Below are 21990 nucleotides of genomic sequence, written 5' to 3'. Positions count from 1 at the left end.
GTTGAAGGAATGAAGGGGCCCTTTCACTTGGGACATTAATATTTCTGAACAATATCCCTCAAGAATATATGAAGATAAAGTCCACCTTTCGCCAGAGACCATTGCTAGATGGTTTGAGGTGGGGTGGGGGTTACTATGTGTTTGTTTAGTGCCTGTATCCCATTGTTCTATTGTGATTGCCTTGAGAGCAACCTATTATGGGATGCATATGTATATGTAGATTAGCTGTGAGAGGGGAGGGAGGGGGGATTTCTCCAGCGGCCCCTCCCAAAGACAGTCTACTATTGGAAAGTTGAATACACCTGTGTCATGCTATTGGTGGAGGTAAAGTTTACCCCGCCCTGTGCCATTATGCAAAGAAGGGGGGATTGTCCCCCGAGTGTATATCTGTGTGCCTTTGTTCACATAAAGAGTTTTTATTCTGGTGTACTCCAAAACTGGTGTTGCCTGGTTCTTGGGGTAACTATAGCCAGACTTGCGGGTCTCGTGTTCCAGAACATGGGAAGCAGTTTCTTGGCGGAGATACCCAACAGGGTGTCCGAAGTCCATCACAGGGAACTCTTATGCCGCGTACACACGAGCGGACTTTTCAACATCCAAAGTCCGACGGACTGATTCCGTCAGACTATTCGATCGTGTGTGGGCTGCAACGGACTTTTGATTCGCCAAAGTCTGATGGACTTTAGAATATGCAACATGCTTCAAATTTTTCCGACGGAACTCCGTCGGACCCGGTCCCTTCGAAAAATTCGCTCGTGTGTATGCTATTCCGACGGACTAAAACCGACGCTAGGGCAGCTATTGGCTACTGGCTATGAACTTCCTTATTCGAGTCCAGTCGTACGTCATCACGTTCGAATCCGTCGGAGTTTAGTGTGATTGTGTGTGGCCAAGTCCGCTCATTTGAAAAGTCCGTCAGAACTCTGTCGGAACTCCGGCAGAACTCCGGCAGAACTCCTTCGGAAGTCTGTCGGACATAAGTCCTCTCGTGTGTACGGGGCTTTAAGGCGCCAGCATACCAAGACGTGTTGGAGAATTCCGTGTTCCCAACTTTGTGCAAACAGTTTTGGGGATGGTCCAAAAACGCGCAACAAAACGCACGAAAACGCGCAAATCGCACGTTTCTATTCATTTCTATGGGAATGAAAACGCGCCAAAAGCAGGCAAATTCGCCAAACTTGCGCTACAAAAAAAAGGTTCAGAATTTTTTTGAGCTTCAGTCATTTGGCTTGTAGTGGACATTGATTTTTTTTCCTCCTACAGCGTTTTGGAGCTTCGAGCTCCAAAACGCTGAGGTGTGAATGGGGCCTTAGTCAAGACATCATGCACACTGAAATTTATGCATTTATTTTTACGTAGCGGCCCCTCGCTAACATGCCAGCGGAGTGCACTGACTTGGCTGTATGGGGTTAATCAATGAGGAATTTTGCAACGTTATTGCTTTTCTGTGATCTGGCTGTCTGGATACTCCCCGGAGACGGCATTTTAATAAAACCTTAGTATGTGGTTAATGATGGTTGTGTTGGCATGAGCTGGACTCTGCGAGTCCCAGATTCCAGTCTGCGGTCCTCAGACTGACCTCCATCCCGATTGCATTCCCACTGCTCCACTCAGTGTCAGCCCCATGTCACCCTGAGCCTTGGGTGTACCCCCCTGTTTAGTTTTCCCATCAGAGAGGAGGGGTATGCTCGGCCCCAGTGACCAAGACCCCCCCCCCGGGGTCACCGAAGGACAATCATGTCCAACAATACGGGAACCGGGGAAATATTACACAAACACTCTGTCTTCGGGATCGCAACTACGCCTCAGCTTTGTCAAAAAGGAAACTCATTACCAAGGAACGTCGGCCTAATTAAGAAGCAGGATATTGTAGAAGACGGAGTAACCCTTCCAAAGCTGCCAGATGTCACTGATTTCCAATCTTCATTTTTTTTTTTTTTTTCCTGGCTAACAAGTTTGGTCAAGTGCATGAGGCTCCTGGAGGAATTGACTTTTAACGTTTTTTTCTAGTTTTTTTTTATATAGAAGAATATATTAAAGGCCCATTTAGATCAAGGGCCCCTTTCACGTGGGCAATGCTGCCAACTCATGATCCACGGTGGATTGCTCCATCAGCGGCCCACAGCTAGCAGGCAATCAGGAGGTGATATATTAGGGGAGGGATTTTATGATTAAATCACTCCTCACCTTATCGCAACCATGTCCAGTAGATGAGGTTGTGTAGCGGCCCAATTCACGTCCATGGGGTGGTCATCACTGCGCCACAACAATGTCTAAGGTTATGGAGTGGCCCAATTCAAATGTATGGGGCAGTCTTCACCATGTCGCAACTACATTCAGTAGACGAGCTTGTGCGGTGGCCCAATTCATGTCTTTGGGCCACTCTTTACTGTGCCACAACTATGGGGGAGATTTGCTAAAACTGGTGCACTCAGAATCTGGTGAAGCTGTGCATGGGAGCCAATCAGCTTATAACATCAGCTTGTTTAATTAAGCTTTGCCAAATTAACCTGGAAGCTGATTGGTTTCTATGCAGAGCTGCACCAGATTTTGTGCTTTCCAGTTTTAGTAAATAACCCCCTATGTCTAGTAGATGAGGTTGGGGAATGGCTTCATTCACGTTTATGGGGTGATTGTCACAATGTCGCAACTACATTCAGTAGACGAGCTTGTGGGGTGGCCCAATTCACGTCTTTGGACCGCTCTTTACTGTGCCACAACTATGTCTATGAGATGAGGTTGGGGCGTGGCCTCATTCACATATATGGGGTGGTTGTCATCATGTCGCAACTACATTCAGTAGACGAGCTTATGGGGTGGCCCAATTCACGTCTTGGGGGCCGCTCTTTACTGTGCCACAACTATGTCTAGTAGATGAGGTTGGGGAATGGCCTCATGCACGTTCATGGGGCGATTGTCACCATCTTGCAACTACATTCAGTAGACAAGCTTGTGGGGTGGCCCAATTCACGTCTTTGGGCCGCTCTTTACTGTGCCACAACTATGTCTAGTAGATGAGGTTGGGGAATGGCCTCATTCACGTTCATGGGGCGATTGTCACCATCTTGCAACTACATTCAATAGACGAGCTTGTGGGGTGGCCCAATTCACATCTTTGTGCCGCTCTTTACTGTGCCACAACTATGTCTAGTAGATGAGATGGGAAATGGCCTCATTCACATATATGGGGTGATTGTCACCATGTTGCAACTACATTCAATAGACGTGCTTGTGGGGTGACCCAATTCATATCTTTGGGCCGCTCTTTACTGTGCCACAACTATGTCTAGTAGATGAGGTTGGGGACTGGCCTCATTCACATATATGGGGCGATTGTCACCGTGTCGCAACTATGTCCAGTAGATGAAGTTGTGAAGAGGCCCAATTCACATCCATGGGGTGCTCCTCACTGTGGCACAACCACGTCCATTAGGTAAGCTTGTGGGATGGCCCTATTCATGTGTATGGGATGTTCTTCACCATGTCCTACACACTATAAAAAAGTTCTACAAACTTTTTCCTGTAATCGACAGTGCTGTCAGGTGCCAGCGTTTAAAAAAAAAAGCTCATCCAAGGTGTCCTAGACACATTAGAAGATAAAAGGTAGAAACTCCATACTCCAAACCCAGTAAGTGTACTGTGCAACACAATTTACAATTATGTCTTCAGGCCAGCTCCTCCTGGCCATGCTCCACTGACGCAGTTCACATCCTCTAGGTTCAAGCACAGTGGGTGGAGGGAAGCGCGTCAGTGGGGAGTGGCCAGGAGGAGCTAGGCTGAAGCTGTCATCAACACTGTGTTGCACACTTTCTGGGTTCGATGTGCGGCATTTCAACCTTTTGTCTTCTGATGTTCTTCACCGCTTGACAACCACGTCCAGTAGATGAGATCGTGAAGTGGCCTAACTCACATCTGTGGGGAGCTCTTCCCCATGTCACAATTGTGTCCAACAGATGAGGTTGTATAGTAGCCCAATTAACTTCTATAGGGTGCTCTTCACTGTGCTGTAACCACATCCACTGGATCCATGTCTATGGGGCGCTTTGGTTGGCAGGTGGCATTGCCTGCTGAAGGGCCAATGCCATAGTTTTCTTGCCGAAGTGTGATGCAAAGCTTCCTGGCTGTGACAAACTGTATGAGAACCAGTTTTGACAGGTGGCTGAGGTGCGTTAAAACCGCCTTGATCAAATCGGTTGCCAGTGCGTCAAAATGCACGTCACATGCTTTCTGATGTATTGATGTTGACTTTTACGAGTCTTCCAAAGGAACTAGAATGCAGAAAAAAATGGACATGTCGTATTTGTTTCCCATCAATGTGGTGCAAAGATGGGAACAGGCGCTATTTTAATTACGGGGAACCTTATAACACAATGTAACGCTTGTGTTAAAATGTAACAGTGTAAATGGGCCCATAGGCTCTATTCAGACCTGTGCAAGTACATGTGCGCATGCACGTCGCAGGTAGGGTAGCTCTACCTGCAAGAAATGCGGGGAAAGAAGTCCCAGACCATTTTTAAAATAGTGCCGCACTGAACCGCCTAGTGCTGTGGCTACATGCAAAATTGCACCCCGTTTAACAATGTTTTGGAGTGACATTAAGAATTAATGGCGCGCCCCCACTCATCTGCTAAAGTCCAGCGCGTTCCTCTGCCGATTGGTATTGCGCACCATTTTGCGAACATTCCAGATGTGAACCTAGCCTTAGTACTGAGTTTGCAGCCCTGTCCACCAGCCATACCCCATGGTGGGGAATGCAGCAGGATAAGTGAGACTCCATATTGTAGAGGGGAAGTCCTGATAAAATAAATCTGATTGGTCCTGCCATCCTTATAGAACTCAAACACATGTTTTTGATGGACTAAGGAAAAATCCCAGCTTCTAAAGAATGTTTTAGTAGTTCAGCCATTGTGTAATGTATTCCTAGTGATGGCTGTCAGATGATATATTGTGGATCACACACCGGAGACCCATGTGTTCTTCTTATCTGTAATGTTAGGTGTTCCAAAGATGTAAAAGTCACTAATGAATCTGCAGAGTGCAGAGGTGAGTTGTGGATGGGGGGGGGGGGGGGGGTGGATGGAGGGTGCTGAGGTGAGTTATGGACAAAGGCTGCAGAGGTGATTTTTGGATGGGGGGAGCAGAGGTAAATTGTTAATAAGGGGGAGCAGAGGTGAGTTGTGGATGGAGGTGCAGAGGTGAGGTGTGGATGGGGGGGTGGTGCAGAGATGATAGCTGGAGAGTGCAGAGGTAAGCTATGGCTGGAGAGTGTAGAGGTGACTTATGGATGAGGGGGGGGGGGGTTTAGAGGTGAGTCATGGACGGGGGTTGCAGAGATGAGTTGTGGATGGGGAGTGCAGAGGTGAGTTGTGGATGGGGGGGTGCAGAGGTGAGTTGTGAATGGGGGGGTTGCAGAGCTGAGTTGGGGATGGGGGGAAGCAGAGGTGAGTTGTGAATGGGGGGTTGCAGAGCTGAGTTGGGGATGGGGGGACACAGAGGTGAGTTGTGGATGGGGAGTGCAGAGCTGAGTTGTGGATGGGGGAGTGAAGAGGGGAGTTGTAGATGGGGGGGTACAGAGGTGAGTTGTTATGAGGGGGAGCAGAAGTGAGTTGTGCATGCAGGTGCAGAGATGAGTTATGGACAGGGAGTGCAGAGGTAAGTTATGGCTGGAGGGTGTAGAGGTAAGTTATGGATGGGGGAGCAGAGGTGAGTTATGGACGGGGGGGTGCAGAGGTGAGTAGTGAATGGGGAGCGAGGAGGTGAGTTGTGAATGGGGGGGTGCAGAAGTGACTTGTTGATGGGGGTGGAGAGATGAGTTGTGAATGGGGGGTGCAGAAGTGAGTTGTGGGTGGGGGATACAGAAGTGAGTTGTGGATGGGGGCACAAAGGTGAGTTGTAGATGGAGTTTGCAGATATGAATTATGGATGGGTGTGTGCAGAGGTGAGTTGTGCGTGGGGGGGGTAGAGGTGAGTTGTGGATGGAGGAGGTGAAGTAGTGAGTTGTGGATGGGAGTGGTAAAGTAGTGAGTTGTGGATGGGGGACATAGAAGTGAGTTGTAGACTGACTTTGCAGATGTAAGTTATGGATGCAGAGGTGAGTTGTAGGTGGGGGGTAGAGGTGAGTTATGGATGGAGGGGTTGCAGAGAGGACTTATGGACGGGGGGTTGCATTGGTGAGATGTGGAGGAAGGTGCAGAAGTGAGTTGGGGACAGGGAGTGCAGAGGTAAGTTGTGGATGGGGGGGGGGAGGGGGTAGAGGTGAGATGTGGATGGGAGTGGTAAAGTAGTGAGTTGTGGGTGGGAGTGGTAAAGTAGTGAGTTGTGGATGGGGGACATAGAAGTGAGTTGTGGATGGGGTGGTGAAGAAGTGAGTTGTGGACAAGGAGTGCAGAGGTGAGTTGTGCATGAGGGGGTAGAGGTGAGTTGTGGATGGGAGTGGTGAAATAGTGAGTTGTGGATGGGGGACACAGAAGTGAGTTGTGGATGGGGGGCACAGAGGTGAGTTGTAGATGGAGTTTGCAGATGTGAGTTGTGGATGCAGAGGTGAGTTGTGGGTGGGGAGGGAGGTGAGTTGTGGATGGGGGCACAGAGGTGAGTTGTGGACGGGGGGATGCAGAGATGAGTTATGAACAGGGGGGCTGAGGTGAGTTGTGGATTGGGGGGGTGCAGGGGTGATTTATGGATGGGGGTTGCAGAGGTGAGTTATGGATGGGGGGGTGCAGAGGTGAGTTGTGGATGGATAGATGCAGAGGTGAGTTATGGGTGGGGAGGTAGAGATGAGTTGTGGACGAGGGGTGCAGAGGTGTGTTGTGGATTGGGGGGTGTAGAGGTGAGTTGTTGATGAGGGAGTGCAGAGGTGAGTTGTGAATGGGGGGGTGCAGAGATGAGTTATGGACAGGAAGTGCAGAGGTAAGTTGTAGCTGGAGGGTGCAGAGGTGAGTTATGGATGGGGGTGCAGAGGTGAGTTGTGGATGGGGAGACGCAGAGGTGAGTTGTGTATGGGGGGTTGCAGAGCTGAGTTGTGGATGGGGGGGTTGCAGAGGTGAATTGTGGATGGGGGGGTTGCAGAGGTGAATTGTGGATGGGGAGTGCAGAGGTGAGTTGTGAATGGGGGGGAGCAGAGGTGAGTTGTAGATGGGGGTGCAGAGGTGAGTTGTCATGAGGGGAGCAGAAGTGAGTTGTGCATGGAGGTGCAGAGATGAGTTATGGACAGGGAGTGCAGAGGCAAGTTATGGCTGGAGGGTGTAGAAGTGAGTTATGGATGGGGGAGCAGATGTGAGTTATGGACGGGGGGGGGGGGGGTGCAGAGGTGAGTAGTAGGTGGGGAGTGAGGAGGTGAGTTGTGAATGGGGGGCGCAGAAGTGAATTGTGGATGGGGGTGGAGAGGTGAGTTGTGAATGGGGGGTGCAGAAGTGAGTTGTAGGTGGGGGATACAGAAGTGAGTTGTGGATGGGGGCACAAAGGTGAGTTGTAGATGGAGTTTGCAGATGTGAGTTATGGATGGGTGGGTGCAGAGGTGAGTTGTTATGAGGGGTGGTGAAGAAGTGAGTTGTGGATGGGGGGGGGGGGGCGCAGAGGTGAGTTGTAGATGGGGAGTGCAGAGGTGAGTTTTCATGAGGAGGAGCAGAAGTGAGTTGTGCATGGAGGTGCAGAGATGAGTTGTGAACAGGGTGCAGAGGTGAGTTGTGGGTGGGGGGGGGGTAGAGGTGAGTTGTTGATGGGGGTGGTGAAGAAGTGAGTTGTGGATTGGGGACACAGAGGTGAGTTGTAGGTGGGGGTAGAGGTGAGTTGTGGATGGAGGGGTGCAGAGAGGAGTTATGGACGGGGGGTTGCAGAGGTGAGATGTGGACAGGGAGTACAGAGGTAAGTTGTGGATGGGGGGGTAGAGGTGAGTTGTGGATCGGAGTGGTAAAGTAGTGAGTTGTGGATCGGAGTGGTAAAGTAGTGAGTTGTGGATGGGGGACATAGAGGTGAGTTGTGAATGGGGGGGGGGGGTGCAGAGGTGAGCTGTGAGCAGGGGGTGCTGAGGTGAGTTGTAAAAAGGGGAGGCAGAGGTGAGTTGTGGAAGTTGGGGGGGGGGTACAGAAGTGAGTTATGGACAGGGGGTGCAGAGGTGAATTTTGAATGGGGGGGGGGCAGAAGTGAGTTGTGGATGGGTGGTGGAGAGGTGAGTTGTGGACGGGGGGGGCACAGAGGTGAGTTGTGAACGGGTAGGGGCATCGGGGTGAGTTGTAGACGGAGGTGTGCAGAAGTGAGCTGTAGATGGCATGTACAGATGTGAGTTGTTGATGGGGGGGTGGAGAGGTGAACTGTGGATGGGGGGTGTAGAGGTGAGTTGTGGACGGGGGGGCACAGGGGTGAGTTATGGACGGAGGGGTGCAGAAGTGAGCTGTAGACGGAGTGTACAGATGTAAGTTGTGGATGGGGGGGAGAGGTGAGTTATGGATGGGGGGGGGAGGTGAGTTATGGACAGGGGGTGCAGAGGTGAATTTTGAATGGGGGGGCAGAAGTAAGTTGTGGATGGGTGGTGGAGAGGTGAGTTGTGGATGGGGGGGCACAGAGGTGAGTTGTGGACGGGGGGGGGGCACCGGGGTGAGTTGTGGGCGGAGGGGTGCAGAAGTGAGTTGTAGATGGGTGGTGGAGAGGGGAGTTGTGGATGGGAGGGGGCGCAGAGGTGAGTTGTGGACAGGGGGGGCACAAAGGTGAGTTGTGGACGGAGGGGTGCAGAAGTGAGTTGTAAATGGAGTGTACAGATGTGAGTTGTGGATGGGGGGAGAGGTGAGTTGTGGACGGGGGAGCACAGAGGTGAGTTGTGAATGGGGGGGTGAGGTGATCTGTGGAGGAGGAGTACAACGGAGGGTTGTGGACAGAGGTACACAGGTGAGCTTAGGATGGGGGGCAGAGTGGTACAGAGGTTAGCAATGCTCATTTAAAACCCACCCACTGTGCAATTTTTCACCACCCACCCCATGAGGTGGTGCACACAATGCGCCACATTGCTACTCCCCCGTAGGATGTGGAGAGGAACCCGTGAGGGGGGTTAATTCCTGCCCCTAAGCACTCAATCAGCCCCCAATCCCCACCGTTGGGCCCTGGGGGCGGTTCCTCCTCCTGCCCACCCCTTGTGCACACGCATTACCGCACCACAAAGTAAATGCGCCCTAATTCTTTTCTCCCCCACCGCTATCAGCTGTTGGGATTCCTGAAAAGAATGGAAAACGCTTCTAAAAAAATAAAATCGGGCCCAGCTTGTCCATCTCGTGTCTGTTGTGACAATTACAATGAGCAGAGACGTCACAAATCAAACTCCCGAGATGGATCCCGGTCAGGAATTCTCGGCTCGCTCTTTCCTCTTGGGAATAATTTGTACTTCCCATCTGACCCCAGCGACTCCCGAGAATATTAGAACATGCTGCTCTTCCATGTTATTCTGCCTTTCATCAAAATCTCAATTTTTCATTCTTCGAAGAGCCAAAAGTACAATATGACAAGCGGGAAGATTTAACGGCCCGGCGTCCACGGCCCCCGGACACCGAAAAAATCTTCGAAAGTATTTGGGAGCATTTGGCGTCTGACATCACAGCTCTGCGCATGTTCGTTTGGCCGCATGGCCCGTCTTCCATTAACGCCAGATGATGTCATGACAGCTCAGATGGACGGTGATCTCATCCCGAGATCCAACCTTCACCATCTGCCCAGGTGTGACAACTCTCCAACCACCGCGAGGAGAAGACTCGTCTGTCTGGCTACTGGGAGGACGCTGCGGAATCGGAGCCGGCAGGAAGAGGGCGCTAGACACCAACAACAGCTCATAGTAATGCTCTATATACAGGTCTTCCTTAAAACGTGGAGCAACCCTCGAAGTAACATTCTGGTCTCAGGAAATCCCTGCTGATATTGTATCTACAGCTCATGGTATGTTAGCCTGAAGAGTAAGCTGAGATATAACAATAAATAAAAGCATGAGACGCTGTACATTGCATACTTCGTGTGTTTGACCCCCAACTCAGCTCTATAAAACGCAAATATTTTCAGTAATTAATGAAATGAAAAAAAAATATTATTAATAGAAAAAAAAATGATGGTCAGTGGAAAAGTGCTTCCTTATATTGGTGGTCAGGGAAGGGCCCACCTACATTGGTGGCCGATGAAGGCCCTGCCTACATTAGTGGTCAGTGAAGGGCTCTCTTCCATTGGTGGTCAGCGAAGATCCCTACATTGGTGGCCAGTGAAGGGCTCCCCTACATTAGTGGTCAGCGAAGGGCCCTCTTACATTGATGGTCTGTTAATGGCCCACCTACATTGGTGGTCTGTGAAGGGCCCTTTTACATTGGTGGTGAGTGAAGAGCCCTCTTATATTGGTGTTAAGTGAAGGGCCCAACTACATTAGTGGTCAGTGAAGGGCCCTCTTACATTGGTGATCAGTGAAGGGCCCCCTTGTATTGGTGATCAGTGAAGGGCCCCCTTGTATTAGTGGTCAGTGAAGGGCCCTCTTACAATAGTGGTCAGAAAAGGGCCCACCTACATTGGTGGTCAATAAAGGGCCCCCTTAAATTAGTAGTCAGTAAAGTGCCCCCTTACATTGGTGGTCAGTAATGGGCCCCCATGTATTGGTGGTCAGTGAAGGGTCCTCTTACATTTGTGGTCTGTGAATGGCCCTTTTACATTTGTGGTCAGGAAAGGGCCCCTTACATTGGTGGTCAGCAGAGTGACCCCTTACATTGGTAATCAGTGAAGGGCCCCCTTGTATTAGTGGTCAGTAAAGGGCCCTCTTACATTGGAGGTCAGTGAAGGGCCCGCCTACATTGGTGGTCAATGAAGGACCTGTCTACATTGGTGGTCAATGAAGGGCGCTCTTACATTAGTAGTCAGTAAAATGCCCCCTTACATTGGTGGTCATTAAAGGGCCCTTTTGTATTAGTGGTCAGTGAAGTGCCCCCTTACATTAGTAGTCAGTAAAGGGTCCCTTACATTGGTGGTCATTAAAGGGCCCCCTTGTATTAGTGGTCAGTGAAGGGCCCCCTTACATTAGTAGTCAGTAAAAGGCCCCCTTACATTGGTGGTCATTAAAGGGCCCCATTGTATTAGTGGTCAGTGAAGTGCCCCCCTTACATTAGTAGTCAGTAAAGGGCCCCCTTACATTGGCGGTCATTAAAGGACCCCCTTGTATTAGTGGTCAGTGAAGTGCCCTCTTACATTTGTAGTCAGTAAAGGGCCCCTTACATTAGTAGTCAGTAAAGGGCCCCCTTGTATTGGTGGTCAGTGAAGGCCCCCCTGTATTAGTGGTCAGTGAAGGACCCCCTTACATTAGTAGTCAGTAAAGGGCCCCTTGTATTGGTTGTCAGTGAAGGCCTCCCTTGTATTGGTGGTCAGTGAAGGGCCCCCTTGTATTGGTGATCAGTGAAGGGCCCCCTTACATTAGTAGTCAGTAAAGGGCCCCTTATATTAGTAGTCAGTAAAGGGCCCCTTACATTAGTAGTCAGTGTAGGGCCCCCCTGTATTGGTGATCAGTGAAGGACCCCCTTACATTAGTAGTCAGTGAAGGGCCCCCTTGTATTGGTGGTCAGTGAAGGGCCCCTTTGTATTAGTGGTCAGTGAAGGGCCACCTTGTATTAGTGGTCAGTAAAGGGCCCCCTACATTAGTAGTCAGTTAAGGGCCCCTTGTATTGGTGGTCAGTGAAGGGCCCCCTTGTACTGGTGGTCAGTGAAGGGCCCTTTTATATTAGTGGTCAGTGAAGGGCCCCCTTGTATTGGTGGTCAGTGAAGGGCCCCCTTGTATTGGTGATCAGTGAAGGGCTGTTTTTATCCTGAGTTCCCCTTTAGACCCCATGCATCCCGCCGGTCATGTTTCGCAGAGCCAAGATAACAGAAAGCTCTGCACAGTCTCTGATTCGCTCCCCCGGGTGCGCATTCCCTCAGCGCCAGTGACAGGGGTCGATCTCAGGCCAATGAACTCGTCCCTGGAATTCTGAAAGATGGAAGACGCTCACCATCTGCAATAAATTGGAGGGCCAATCGGCATGGCTTGGCCAGGGGACAGCTTGGAGCAGAAACACGATGTAGAACATACAGCTACATGCGTTGCTTGGATGGCTTGCCAAGGTTATTAACAGCGAGAGGCAGTGCCAATAGCCGGAGACCTTTTATTGCACCCCCGATTAACCACTTTGATCCGGCTATAAACCACACTGCCCCGGGGCGCCATTCCCCAAGCTGGCCCCAGCACAGCCCAGGTACCAGAATTCAATACAGGGTCATGTTACTCTGCAGCATTCCAAAATGTAGCTGAATCCAATGTATTGCTCTTCACAAAGAAAACAGCTGCAGAATGGGGGCCCCCAGGATAAGGGAGCAGCATTGCACCCCCATTCCTCCCACTGATAAGGATTGGCACGGAGTGTCTGTCCCATCTGCATTCTCTGTATTTTATATTCCTGTTATGCCGCGGACACACGGGCGCACGCGCGGTCGGAATCTCGGCCAGCAAAAGACCAATGAGAGCTTTTCGTCGGAAATTGCGATCGTGTGTACGCTCCATCGGAAGCCGAATTCCCGCCAGCAAAAGATTGAGAGCATGTTCTCAATTTTTCAGACGGAAAACGCTTCTATCGGAAATTCCGATCGTGTGTACGCAATTCCGATGCGCAGATGCTCAGATTCAACTACGAGACGGAAGCCTATTGGCTACTACTGGCTATTGAACTTCCTTTTTCTAGTCCCGTCATACGTGTTGTACGTCACCGCGTTCTTGACGCATTTGGTGTGACCGTGTATAGGCAAGACAACTTGAGCGAAATCCTGTCGGGAAAACCATCAGCACTTTTTCCAACCAAAATTCCGATCGTGTCTACGCGGCATTAGACAAGAGCAGGGCCTTCAAATTCCTCCTCCCTTGTAGAATGCAAAGCTTTGGACAACTGCTATATATCCCCAGAGGTGTGAAGCTTCCAGCATCCAATGGGCCACAGGTTTCTGCCAAGGTTGCCTTGTAGATAATCAATTTCTGTCACTTGTAGTTTAATATTGGTACAATGGACTATGAGGGGGGTGAGAGAGAAGAGAGATGAGGGGAGCGAGAGGGTGAGGGGGAGGGGGAGAGAAAGGAAGGATGAGAGAGGGGGTTGTGAGAGAGGGGGGTGTGAGAGAGACAGGAGGTGGGTGAGAGAGAAAAAGGGGTTGAGAGAGAGAGAAAAATGGGGGGGGGTGAGAAAGAGAGGGGTGAGAGAGAGAGGGTGAGAGAGAGAGAAGGACAGAGGGGAGGTAAGAAAGAGAGAGGGGTGAGAGGGAGGGGGGTGAGAGAACAGGGGTAAGTGAGAGAGGGGGTGAGAGAGAGAGAGAGAGAGAGGGGGGTGAGAAAGAGGAGGTGGATGAGAGAGATAAAGGGGGTGAGAGAGAGAGAAGGACGGGGTGATAAAGAGAGAGGGAGGGTTGGGTGAGATAGGGGGTGAGAGAGGTTTGGTGAGAGAGATAAAGGGGGTGAGAGAGGGGGTGAGAGAGGGGGGTGAGAGAGAGGGGGGGGGGTAAGAGAGATAAAGGGGGTGAGAGAGGGGGGTGAGAGAGGGGGGTGAGAGAGGGGGGTGAGAGAGGGGGGTGAGAGAGAGAGGGGGTGAAAGAGAGGGTGTGAGAGAGAAGGAATGAGGGAGAAAGACGAGGTGGGTGAGAGAGATAAAGGGGGTGAGAGAGGGAGAATGACGGGGGGAGGGTGATAAAGAGAGAGGGAGGGGTGGGAGGGAGAGGGGGTGAGAGAGAGGGGGTGAGAGAGAGGGCAGGTGACAGAGAGGGGATGAAAGAGAGGGGGTGAGAGAGAGGGGGTTGAGAGTGATAAAGGGGGTGAGAGAGGGAGGAGTGAGAGAGAGAGGGGGAGAGAGAGAGAGAGGGGGTAAGAGAAATGGGGTAAAAGAGAGGATGGTGAAAGAGAGGGGGTGAGAGAGAGAGAGGGGGAGAGAGAAAGAGGGGGTAAGAGAAATGGGGTAAAAGAGAGGAGGGTGAAAGAGAGGGGGTAAAAGAGAGGAGGGTGAAAGAGAGGGGGTGAGAGAGAGAGAGAGGGGGTGAGAGAGAGAGGGGGTGAGGGAGAAAGAGGTGGGTGAGAGAGATAAAGGGGGTGAGAGAGAGAGAGAGGGAGGGGTGAGAGAGAGAACAAGATAGAGGGTGAGAGAGAGGGGGGGTAAGAGAAAGAGAGAGAGAGAGAGAGAGAGAGAAAGAGAGAGAGAGAGAGAAAGAGAAAGAGAGAGAGGGGGATGAGAGAGAGAGAGAGAGAGAGAGAGAGAGGAAACATCAGTGCTGCAATGGTCCATTGCTCTGTGTAAGGAAGCAGCTGTCTCTCTGGATTGGTCCAACAAGCCCCCATTGAGCAGTAAGCAGGAGCTTTGCTGATTGTCCAGATCTAGGTGGTATGACTCAGCAGAGGGCGTGTCTGACCTTTGCAGAGAGACCACTGTTTTCCCACCTGAGAGCAAATCTTATATTCTGCACTATGCTGCAGAGTAGGACCCTTACTCTCTGTGGGAGAGCAGTGGCCTCTCCGCGAAGGCCAGGCGTGCCCCCTGCAGAGACACCACTGCTTTCCCACAGGGAGCAAGAGTCCTTCTCTGCAGCACAGTGCAGAATAAAAGAGTTTCTACTCTACTTGAGAAAGGTGGGCTGCGACTCCCCGAAACATAGGGGTTGCAAAGGTCCATTGCTCTCTGTACGGAAACAGCCGTCTCTCTGCCGTGGTCCAACAAGCCCCCATTGAGCAGACAGCAGGAGCTTTGCTGATCTGTCCAGATCTAGGTGGTACGACTCAGCAGAGTGCGTGCCTGACCTTTGCAGAGAGACCACTGCTTTCCCACAGAGAGTAAGGGTCCTTCCTTGCAGCACAGTGCATGATATAAGATTTTCTATTCTACTTGAGAAGGGCGGGCTGTGACTTGCCAAAACGTTGGCACAGTAAAGCTTCTTATGCCATCCTCCTTGTTCACCTGTGAAAGCTCTTTGAGTGACTGCTATACCTGTTGCAACATTATTGGCTTTGTGTGGAGCACCGAGGTTTATCTTGGATGGATTTCTGATTACCGCCTTTCTTTCTTTTTTGTCTATACGGCTGCTAAGCCTCTGATGATAAACAAGCACCATACTGTGCACAGACAGATTTTTGTTTTCTGTAAAACTCGTGCCCCACTACAATAATCTATAATTATATCAAGCTGCCTGCCAGCCATTCAGAATTTGTGGTGATGCCAACTAGGAAGAGCCATGCATGGGCTGCATGTGTTGGCTCTGCTCACTCTCTCTCTCTCTCTCTGATGGACGGACGCCCGTTTCATGTCCTTGGGCACCTGGAATAATATGATGTGGGCCTCCATGGACGGCTTCCAGGTGCCGATAGCAGGAAGCAATATGAATGATGGAGAGCCATTAGAGTTGATGTTCACAGAGCATAATCTGTCAGCGCTGCCGCCATTGGGCTCACCAGCTCCGCTTGCTTGGCCGCCAGCCTGCGGGTATTGTCATGGCGGCTGGAAAAAACGATTGCCGGGAAACAGAGGAAGTATTCTTCCCGGACAATCAGTGACTTTTCACAATGACAGGATGCAATTCTTTGCCTGAATTGCCCTCATACCATGGAGACTCTTCCTTACCTATTGACTGCATCGTCTATACCAGACTGGATTCGTAGTCCAATAATGTTTCACCAACCTAATCCGAGATTTCCAATTCTTAGTCATTTGATGCTGAACTCTAAGTACACATGTATACATATATTGCAGTACTTACAGTTTATGGGTTGGGTTCAGGGTTAGCTGTTGACTTAGGGTCAAGGATAAGAAGAAGCATTGGAGGGTGGGCTGAGAGAGGTTAGTGTTACGGACTGGAAATAGGTTAAGGGGTGGTGTTTAAGGACTGAGCTGAGGGACAGCATTAGGGTTTAGGAGTTGGGCTGAGGGCTAGTGTGAAGGTTTAGGCATGTGGTCAAAGGCTTGTGTTATTGGTGGGGTTGAGGGCTAGATTGAAGGTTTAGGTATTTGATTGAAGGCTTGTGTTATTGATGAGGTTAAGGGCTAGGTTGAAGTTTTAGGTATTTGGTTGCAGGCTGGTGTTATTGGTGAGGTTGAGGGCTCGGTTGAAGGTTTAGGTATTTGGTTGAAGGCCTGTGTTATTGGTGAGGTTGAGGGCTTGGTTGAAGGTTTAGGTATTTGGTTGAAGGCCTGTGTTATTGGTGAGGTTGAGGGCTAGGTTGAAGGTTTATGTATTTGGTTGAAGGCTTGTGTTATTGGTGAGGTTGAGGGCTAGGTTGAAGTTTTAGGTATTTGGTTGCAGGCTGGTGTTTTTGGCGAGGTTAAGGGCTAGGTTGAAGGTTTAGGTATTTAGTTGAAGACTTGCGTTAGGGGTGAGGTTGAGGGCTAGGTTGAAGGTTTAGGTATTTGGTTGAAGGCTTGTGTTATTGGTGAGGTTGAGGGCTCGGTTGAAGTTTTAGGCATTTGGTTGCAGGCCGGTGTTATTGGTGAGGTTAAGGGCTAGGTTGAAGGTTTCAGTATTTAGTTGAAGACTTGCGTTAGGGGTGAGGTTGAGGGCTAGGTTGAAGTTTTAGGTATTTGGTTGCAGGCTGGTGTTTTTGGTGAGGTTAAGGGCTAGGTTGAAGGTTTCAGTATTTAGTTGAAGACTTGCGTTAGGAGTGAGGTTGAGGGCTAGGTTGAAGGTTTAGGTATTTGGTTGCAGGCTTGTGTTATTGGTGAAGTTGAGGGCTAGGTTGAAGGTTTAGGTATTTGGTTGGAGGCTTGTGTTATTGATGAGGTTGAGGGCTAGGTTAAAGTTTTAGGTATTTGGTTGCAGGCCGGTGTTATTGGTGAAATTAAGGGCTAGGTTGAAATTTTAGGTATTTGGTTGCAGACTTGTGTTATTGGTGAGGTTGAGGGCTAGGTTGAAGGTTTAGGTATTTGGTTGAAGGGTTGTGTTATTGGTGAGGTTGAGAGCCAGGTTGAAGGTTTAAGTATTGTTTGAAAACTTGTGTTAGGGGTGAGGTTGAGGGCTAGGTTTAAGATTTAGGTATTTTTAGTCAAATGCTTGTGTTTTTGGTGAGGCTGAGGGCTAGGTTGAAGGTTTAGGTATTTGATTGAGGGCTTGTGCTGTTGATGAGGTTAAGGGTTAGGTTAAAGGTTTGGGTATTTGGTTGAAGGCTTGTGCTATTGATGAGGTTGAGGACTAGGTTGAAGGATTAGATATTTGGTTGAAGGCTTGTGTTAGGGGTGAGGTTGAGGGCTAGTTTGAAGGTTTAGTTATTTGGTTGAAGGCTTGTATTAGGGGTGAAGCTCGGGGCTGGAGAATTAGAGTTCGTTTGAGAAATTGTGTCAGAGCTTAGGTTGAGAGCGAACGTTAGAGTTTAGAGGCTTGGTGGAGAACTAGAGTCAGAATACATAGGCTGGGTTGAGGGTTAGAATGAGGGTTTGGGGGCTGGGTTGAGAGCTAGGGTTAGGATTTAGGTATTGGGTTGTGTTAGGAAGGCAAGGGATTCATTGGGAAGGCTAGTGTGAGAGTTTAGGTTGAGGGCTAGCGATAGAGTTTATGGGTTAGATTGAGGGCCACGGTTAGGAATTATGGACTGGTGTTGATTAGGTTAAGGGTAAGGGGTTAGTTATGAGGGCTTGTATGTACTTTTAAATCAAGGGCTACGGTTATGGTTTAGGAGTTACAAGGGTCTGTTTCAGAGCTTGTTTTAGAGTATGCATTGAGGTCTGCGGTTGGGGTTTAAGCTGGCAGCTATGGTTAAGGTTTATGGGCTGGGTTGAAGGCTATGTTTAAGGTTCAGAGGCTGAGTTGAGATATTGGGTTAAGGTTTAGGCATTGGGTAGATATAGGATTCGGGTTTAAGGCAAGAGTTAAGGTTTGGATTGAGCTCTAGGATTATGTTTTAAGGCTAGGGTTAGAGTTGAGGTTAAAGGCCAATGTTAGGGTTTAGGTTAAGGGATAGGGTTTACATTGAGGGTTAAGGATCAGGTCTAGAGCTAGAAGATAGGTTTTTTTCAGGTAATGGTTTGGGCCTTGTGGGTTAGAATTATGTAGCTGTGTACATACACCCAAAACCAATTTTTTTAAGAAATGTCCATCCTCACTTTCTGCGCAGGTGACGGACATTACCGTATCAGAAAGTGAAGGTAAATATTTTTTACGTATGCTGGCCATACACTATACGAAAAATCGGCCGAACCCATTTTCGACAAACGAACAATCAGCCGTGAGAGCAAACGATAGTGCCATCATTTATTGACTGACGGGACGGGAAACACATTAACCTTTTCAATTTATCGTTCGTTAGAAAAATTTCCAAACTTCTTCTTCGTTTTTTTTTTCGGCTCAAAAACGCCCCAACGATTATCGATTTTGCAGCCATTGACTGGCCGAAAAAAAAACGAACGGACTTTCTAAATGACGAATTTCAGCCGATTTTTCCGTATAATGTATGGCCAGCATTAGTTTCTGCACCATTTGCAACTGTCTGGGAAGTTTTCCTGGGCTTGGGGAGATTTCCGTTCATTTCCTATTGCCCTTCCAGAACAGGAAATGGGAATAAATCTTCCCAAGGGGGACACAGACAGAAAAAAAAAAAACCTCAAGCAAGTTTTAGTCCTTCCCCACTCCATCTAAAAATGAAAAACATGATTATTGTTGCACCACTTTATATTGTATGTTCTGAGAATCAGCAAATATATACCAGCAATAAAAATGTATTTATGTATAGTATGGACATTTTATGCACAAAAAAGCCTCGGGAACATGAGAGCAAAGAGGGCCTGTCATTGAAATGAACTCCTCTTTTCTGGAATTTCTCCGGGTCAGTGCATCAGAAGCAGACGAGACATCTTACCTTTTTCTTGCTGCAGTAAATCTGCCATTTCTTCTCTGCGGGGAGCGCAAACATGGCTTCCCTGTTCTTGTCTGTAAGATCCAACTCATCCTGCAAAAAAACAAAAGACAAACCTGTGAGGAAGTGCTGCCCTCTGCAGGTGGGGGCTGGAAAATACATACCAGATGCCCCCTTTTCACATTAAAAGAAAACTTCACTTTCATTTGAATAAAAGCATCCTGCAATTTAACCACTTCCGGACCGCCGCACGCCGATGTGCGTCCTAAATTTGAAGGGGGGGGGGGGGATATCGTTGTTATGGCAGAAGCTAGCTGCCATAACCCCAGTATCCTCTTCTTCGGCTGGCGGTCCGCTTTCCTATAATAGTGGTCTCTGCAGTGGATTCGCAGCAGGATCACTTTTATCAGTGGCGGGAGAGGGCACCCCCCCCTCTTCCGCTACGCTCCGGTGCCAGACCCCAGTACAGTAACAACAAAGAATCAGGAAAATAAAAGAAAAAAAGCATCCGAAAACACATCAAAAATGCACCAGACGACAGTACAGTAGCAACAAAAAAACAGGATAAAAAAATAAAAGTATTCGGAAATTCGGGGGGCTCTCTGAGGACCCTGATGTAAGGGGAGCTCTTTGGGGACTCTGATGTAAATGGGGGGCTTTCTGGGGACCCTGATGCAAGGCTGAGGCTCTCTGGAGACCCTGATGTAAGGGGGGGGGGGGCTCTCTGGAGACCCTGATGTAAGGGGGGGCTCTCTGGGGACCCTGATGTAAGGGGGGGGCTCTCTGGGGACCCTGATGTAAGGGGATGGGGCTCTCTGGGTACCCTTATGTAAGGGGTGGCTCTCTGGGGACCCTTATGTAAGGAGGGCTCTCTGGGGACCCTGATGTAAGGGGATGGGGCTCTCTGGGTACCCTGATATAAGGGGTGGCTCTCTGGGGACCCTGATGTAAGGGGATGGGGCTCTCTGGGTACCCTGATATAAGGGGTGGCTCTCTGGGGACCCTGATGTAAGGGGATGGGGCTCTCTGGAGACCCTGATGTAAGGGGGGGCTCTCTGGGGACCCTGATGTAAGGGGATGGGGCTCTCTGGAGACCCTGATGTAAGGGGGGGCTCTCTGGAGACCCTGATGTAAGGGGGGGCTCTCTGGAGACCCTGATGTAAGGGGGGGCTCTCTGGGGACCCTGATGTAAGGGGGGCTCTCTGGGGACCCTGATGTAAGGGGATGGGGCTCTCTGGGTATCCTGATATAAGGGGTGGCTCTCTGGGGACCCTTATGTAAGGAGGGCTCTCTGGGGACCCTGATGTAAGGGGATGGGGCTCTCTGGGGACCCTGATGTAAGGGGATGGGGCTCTCTGGGTACCCTGATGTAAGGGGATGGGGCTCTCTGGGTACCCTGATATAAGGGGTGGCTCTCTGGGGACCCTGATGTAAGGGGATGGGGCTCTCTGGGGACCCTGATGCACCGGACTTCAGTACAGTAACAACAAAAAACAGTAAAAAAAGGAAAAAAGCATCCGGAAACACATTAAAAATGCACCAGACGCCAGTACAGTAGCAACAAAAAAACAGGGAATAAAATAAGTATACGGAAATTTATCAAAAATGCACCGGACTTCAGTGCAGTAACAACAAAAAAAAGGAAAAAATAATAAAAAAGCTTCCGGAAACACATCAAAAATGCACCAGACCCCAGTACAGTAACAACAAAAAAACAGGGGAAAAAAAGAAAAAGAAAAAAGCATCTGGAATGCATCAAAAACGCAATGGAACGAGTCAAAAAAGCGTTAAAAATGCGCATGCAGAAACGCATCCAGAACGGATCCGGAGTGCGTTTTTGTGGTGTGGCAAATTTGCTGTTGGGCAGATTAAAAATTGCAAAACGCGACAAAAACGCACTACATGCAGCTTTTCCATTGAAGTCTATTGAGCGAAAAAAGCAGTGTTTTGCGTTCAAAGAAAAAAAAAAAATCCCTGACCCTTTCTAAAAATGCCGTGACGTGAATCTGTTCCATAGGAACCCATGTTAAAAATAATGCCCTGCGTTCCTGCAAAGAGCAGGAAAAAAAAAAACGCATTGGTGTGAACTGAGCCTTATGTAATGCTGAGCACTGTAGTGGTCCAAAGATGAACAAAAACAGGGGGCGGGGCCAGTCAGGCTGGGGACGTCCTCCAGCCAGGAAATGAGGGCGGGGCTCTTTCTGAATTGCTGCAGCTTCTAATGCACGTTGTGAGAAGCTCACAGTGTGCGGTGAAATCAGAGGAAGCCGTATTCAGTACAGGGGAGGAGTCTGCACAGCTGTGCAAGACTGAAGGGAAGGCTCGTCCAATGAGGATAAAGGCAGCAAAAAAAAATAAATGTTTTCATTGCAGTTCTATTTTAGGTAAACTGTAACGGAAATAAAATGTAACAAAAATTACGCAGGATGCAGATCAATAAGAATACTGGAAAACTCTTTCGCAAGTCTACTGGTGACATCATCGCGGGGGAAACAATCCCTCGGTTCATCGCGGCGCTCTTTGAGACGGCCGCGTAAAAGAGGTGAAAATCAGTCGTAATTTCCTCGGCCGGGTCGCAGCCGCTGACAAACTAAGAGCCCCCCCGAGGACCCCCGTGGCGAGAGCGCGCCAGAAACCCGCGGGCAGCTCTCTGCCAACCCAGCCAGCCCAGGAGCTTTTTTTTTTCTCTGGGAGAACCGACATATGGAAATGTTTAAAAGATGGATTCCCAAACTCAAGGGGCAGACAAGTGAAACAAGAGCTTTAGCCGTGTTACATCGGATTACCGGGCCCACAGCGACATTCCACCGCTAAAAATAAGCCTGCTATGCTGTCTGAGGTCAGGAGGCTGCAGAGAGACGGCCGGGCTGACCCCCAACTTCCAGCCAGGGAGACATGGAGGGCAAAAGAGAGATACCGAGTCTGGAAGAAAAGGGGTTCTGACAAGGTGGTGGGGCCTTCATTACAGTGTATAGCACTGACATACTCCATAGTGCTGTACAGAGAACACCGAGCCAGAGGAGCTCACACTCTAATGTCCCCCCCATAGTCACACACTATATACACTTATATAGCTCTGACATATACCGGAGTGCTGTATAGAGAACACTGAGCCGGTCACATCAGTCTCTGTACCAGAGGAGCTTACACTCTAA

The 21990-nt window shown here is 49.5% G+C and overlaps 1 protein-coding gene across 1 annotated transcript in view; it reads right to left on the bottom strand.

The window, feature by feature from the left end:
• The window catches only part of DAAM2 (dishevelled associated activator of morphogenesis 2), a gene marked incomplete in the record, with an annotated part of 380667 nt that overhangs the window by 211233 nt on the left and 147444 nt on the right, over window positions 1–21990 (bottom strand). Inside the window, 1 exon segment of the mRNA XM_077485388.1 lies at window positions 18839–18928. Within this exon segment, the coding sequence (XP_077341514.1) occupies window positions 18839–18928 (90 nt within the window).

The sequence above is a fragment of the Lithobates pipiens genome, unplaced genomic scaffold (assembly GCF_037356315.1).
Source record: "Lithobates pipiens isolate NorthernLeopardFrog02 unplaced genomic scaffold, aLitPip1_a1.2 Scaffold_18, whole genome shotgun sequence".
In the NCBI taxonomy this organism is placed as follows: Eukaryota; Metazoa; Chordata; class Amphibia; order Anura; family Ranidae; genus Lithobates; species Lithobates pipiens.
The sequence above is the reverse complement of the archived record's forward strand: the minus strand, read 5'-3'. Positions and strand labels throughout refer to the sequence as shown.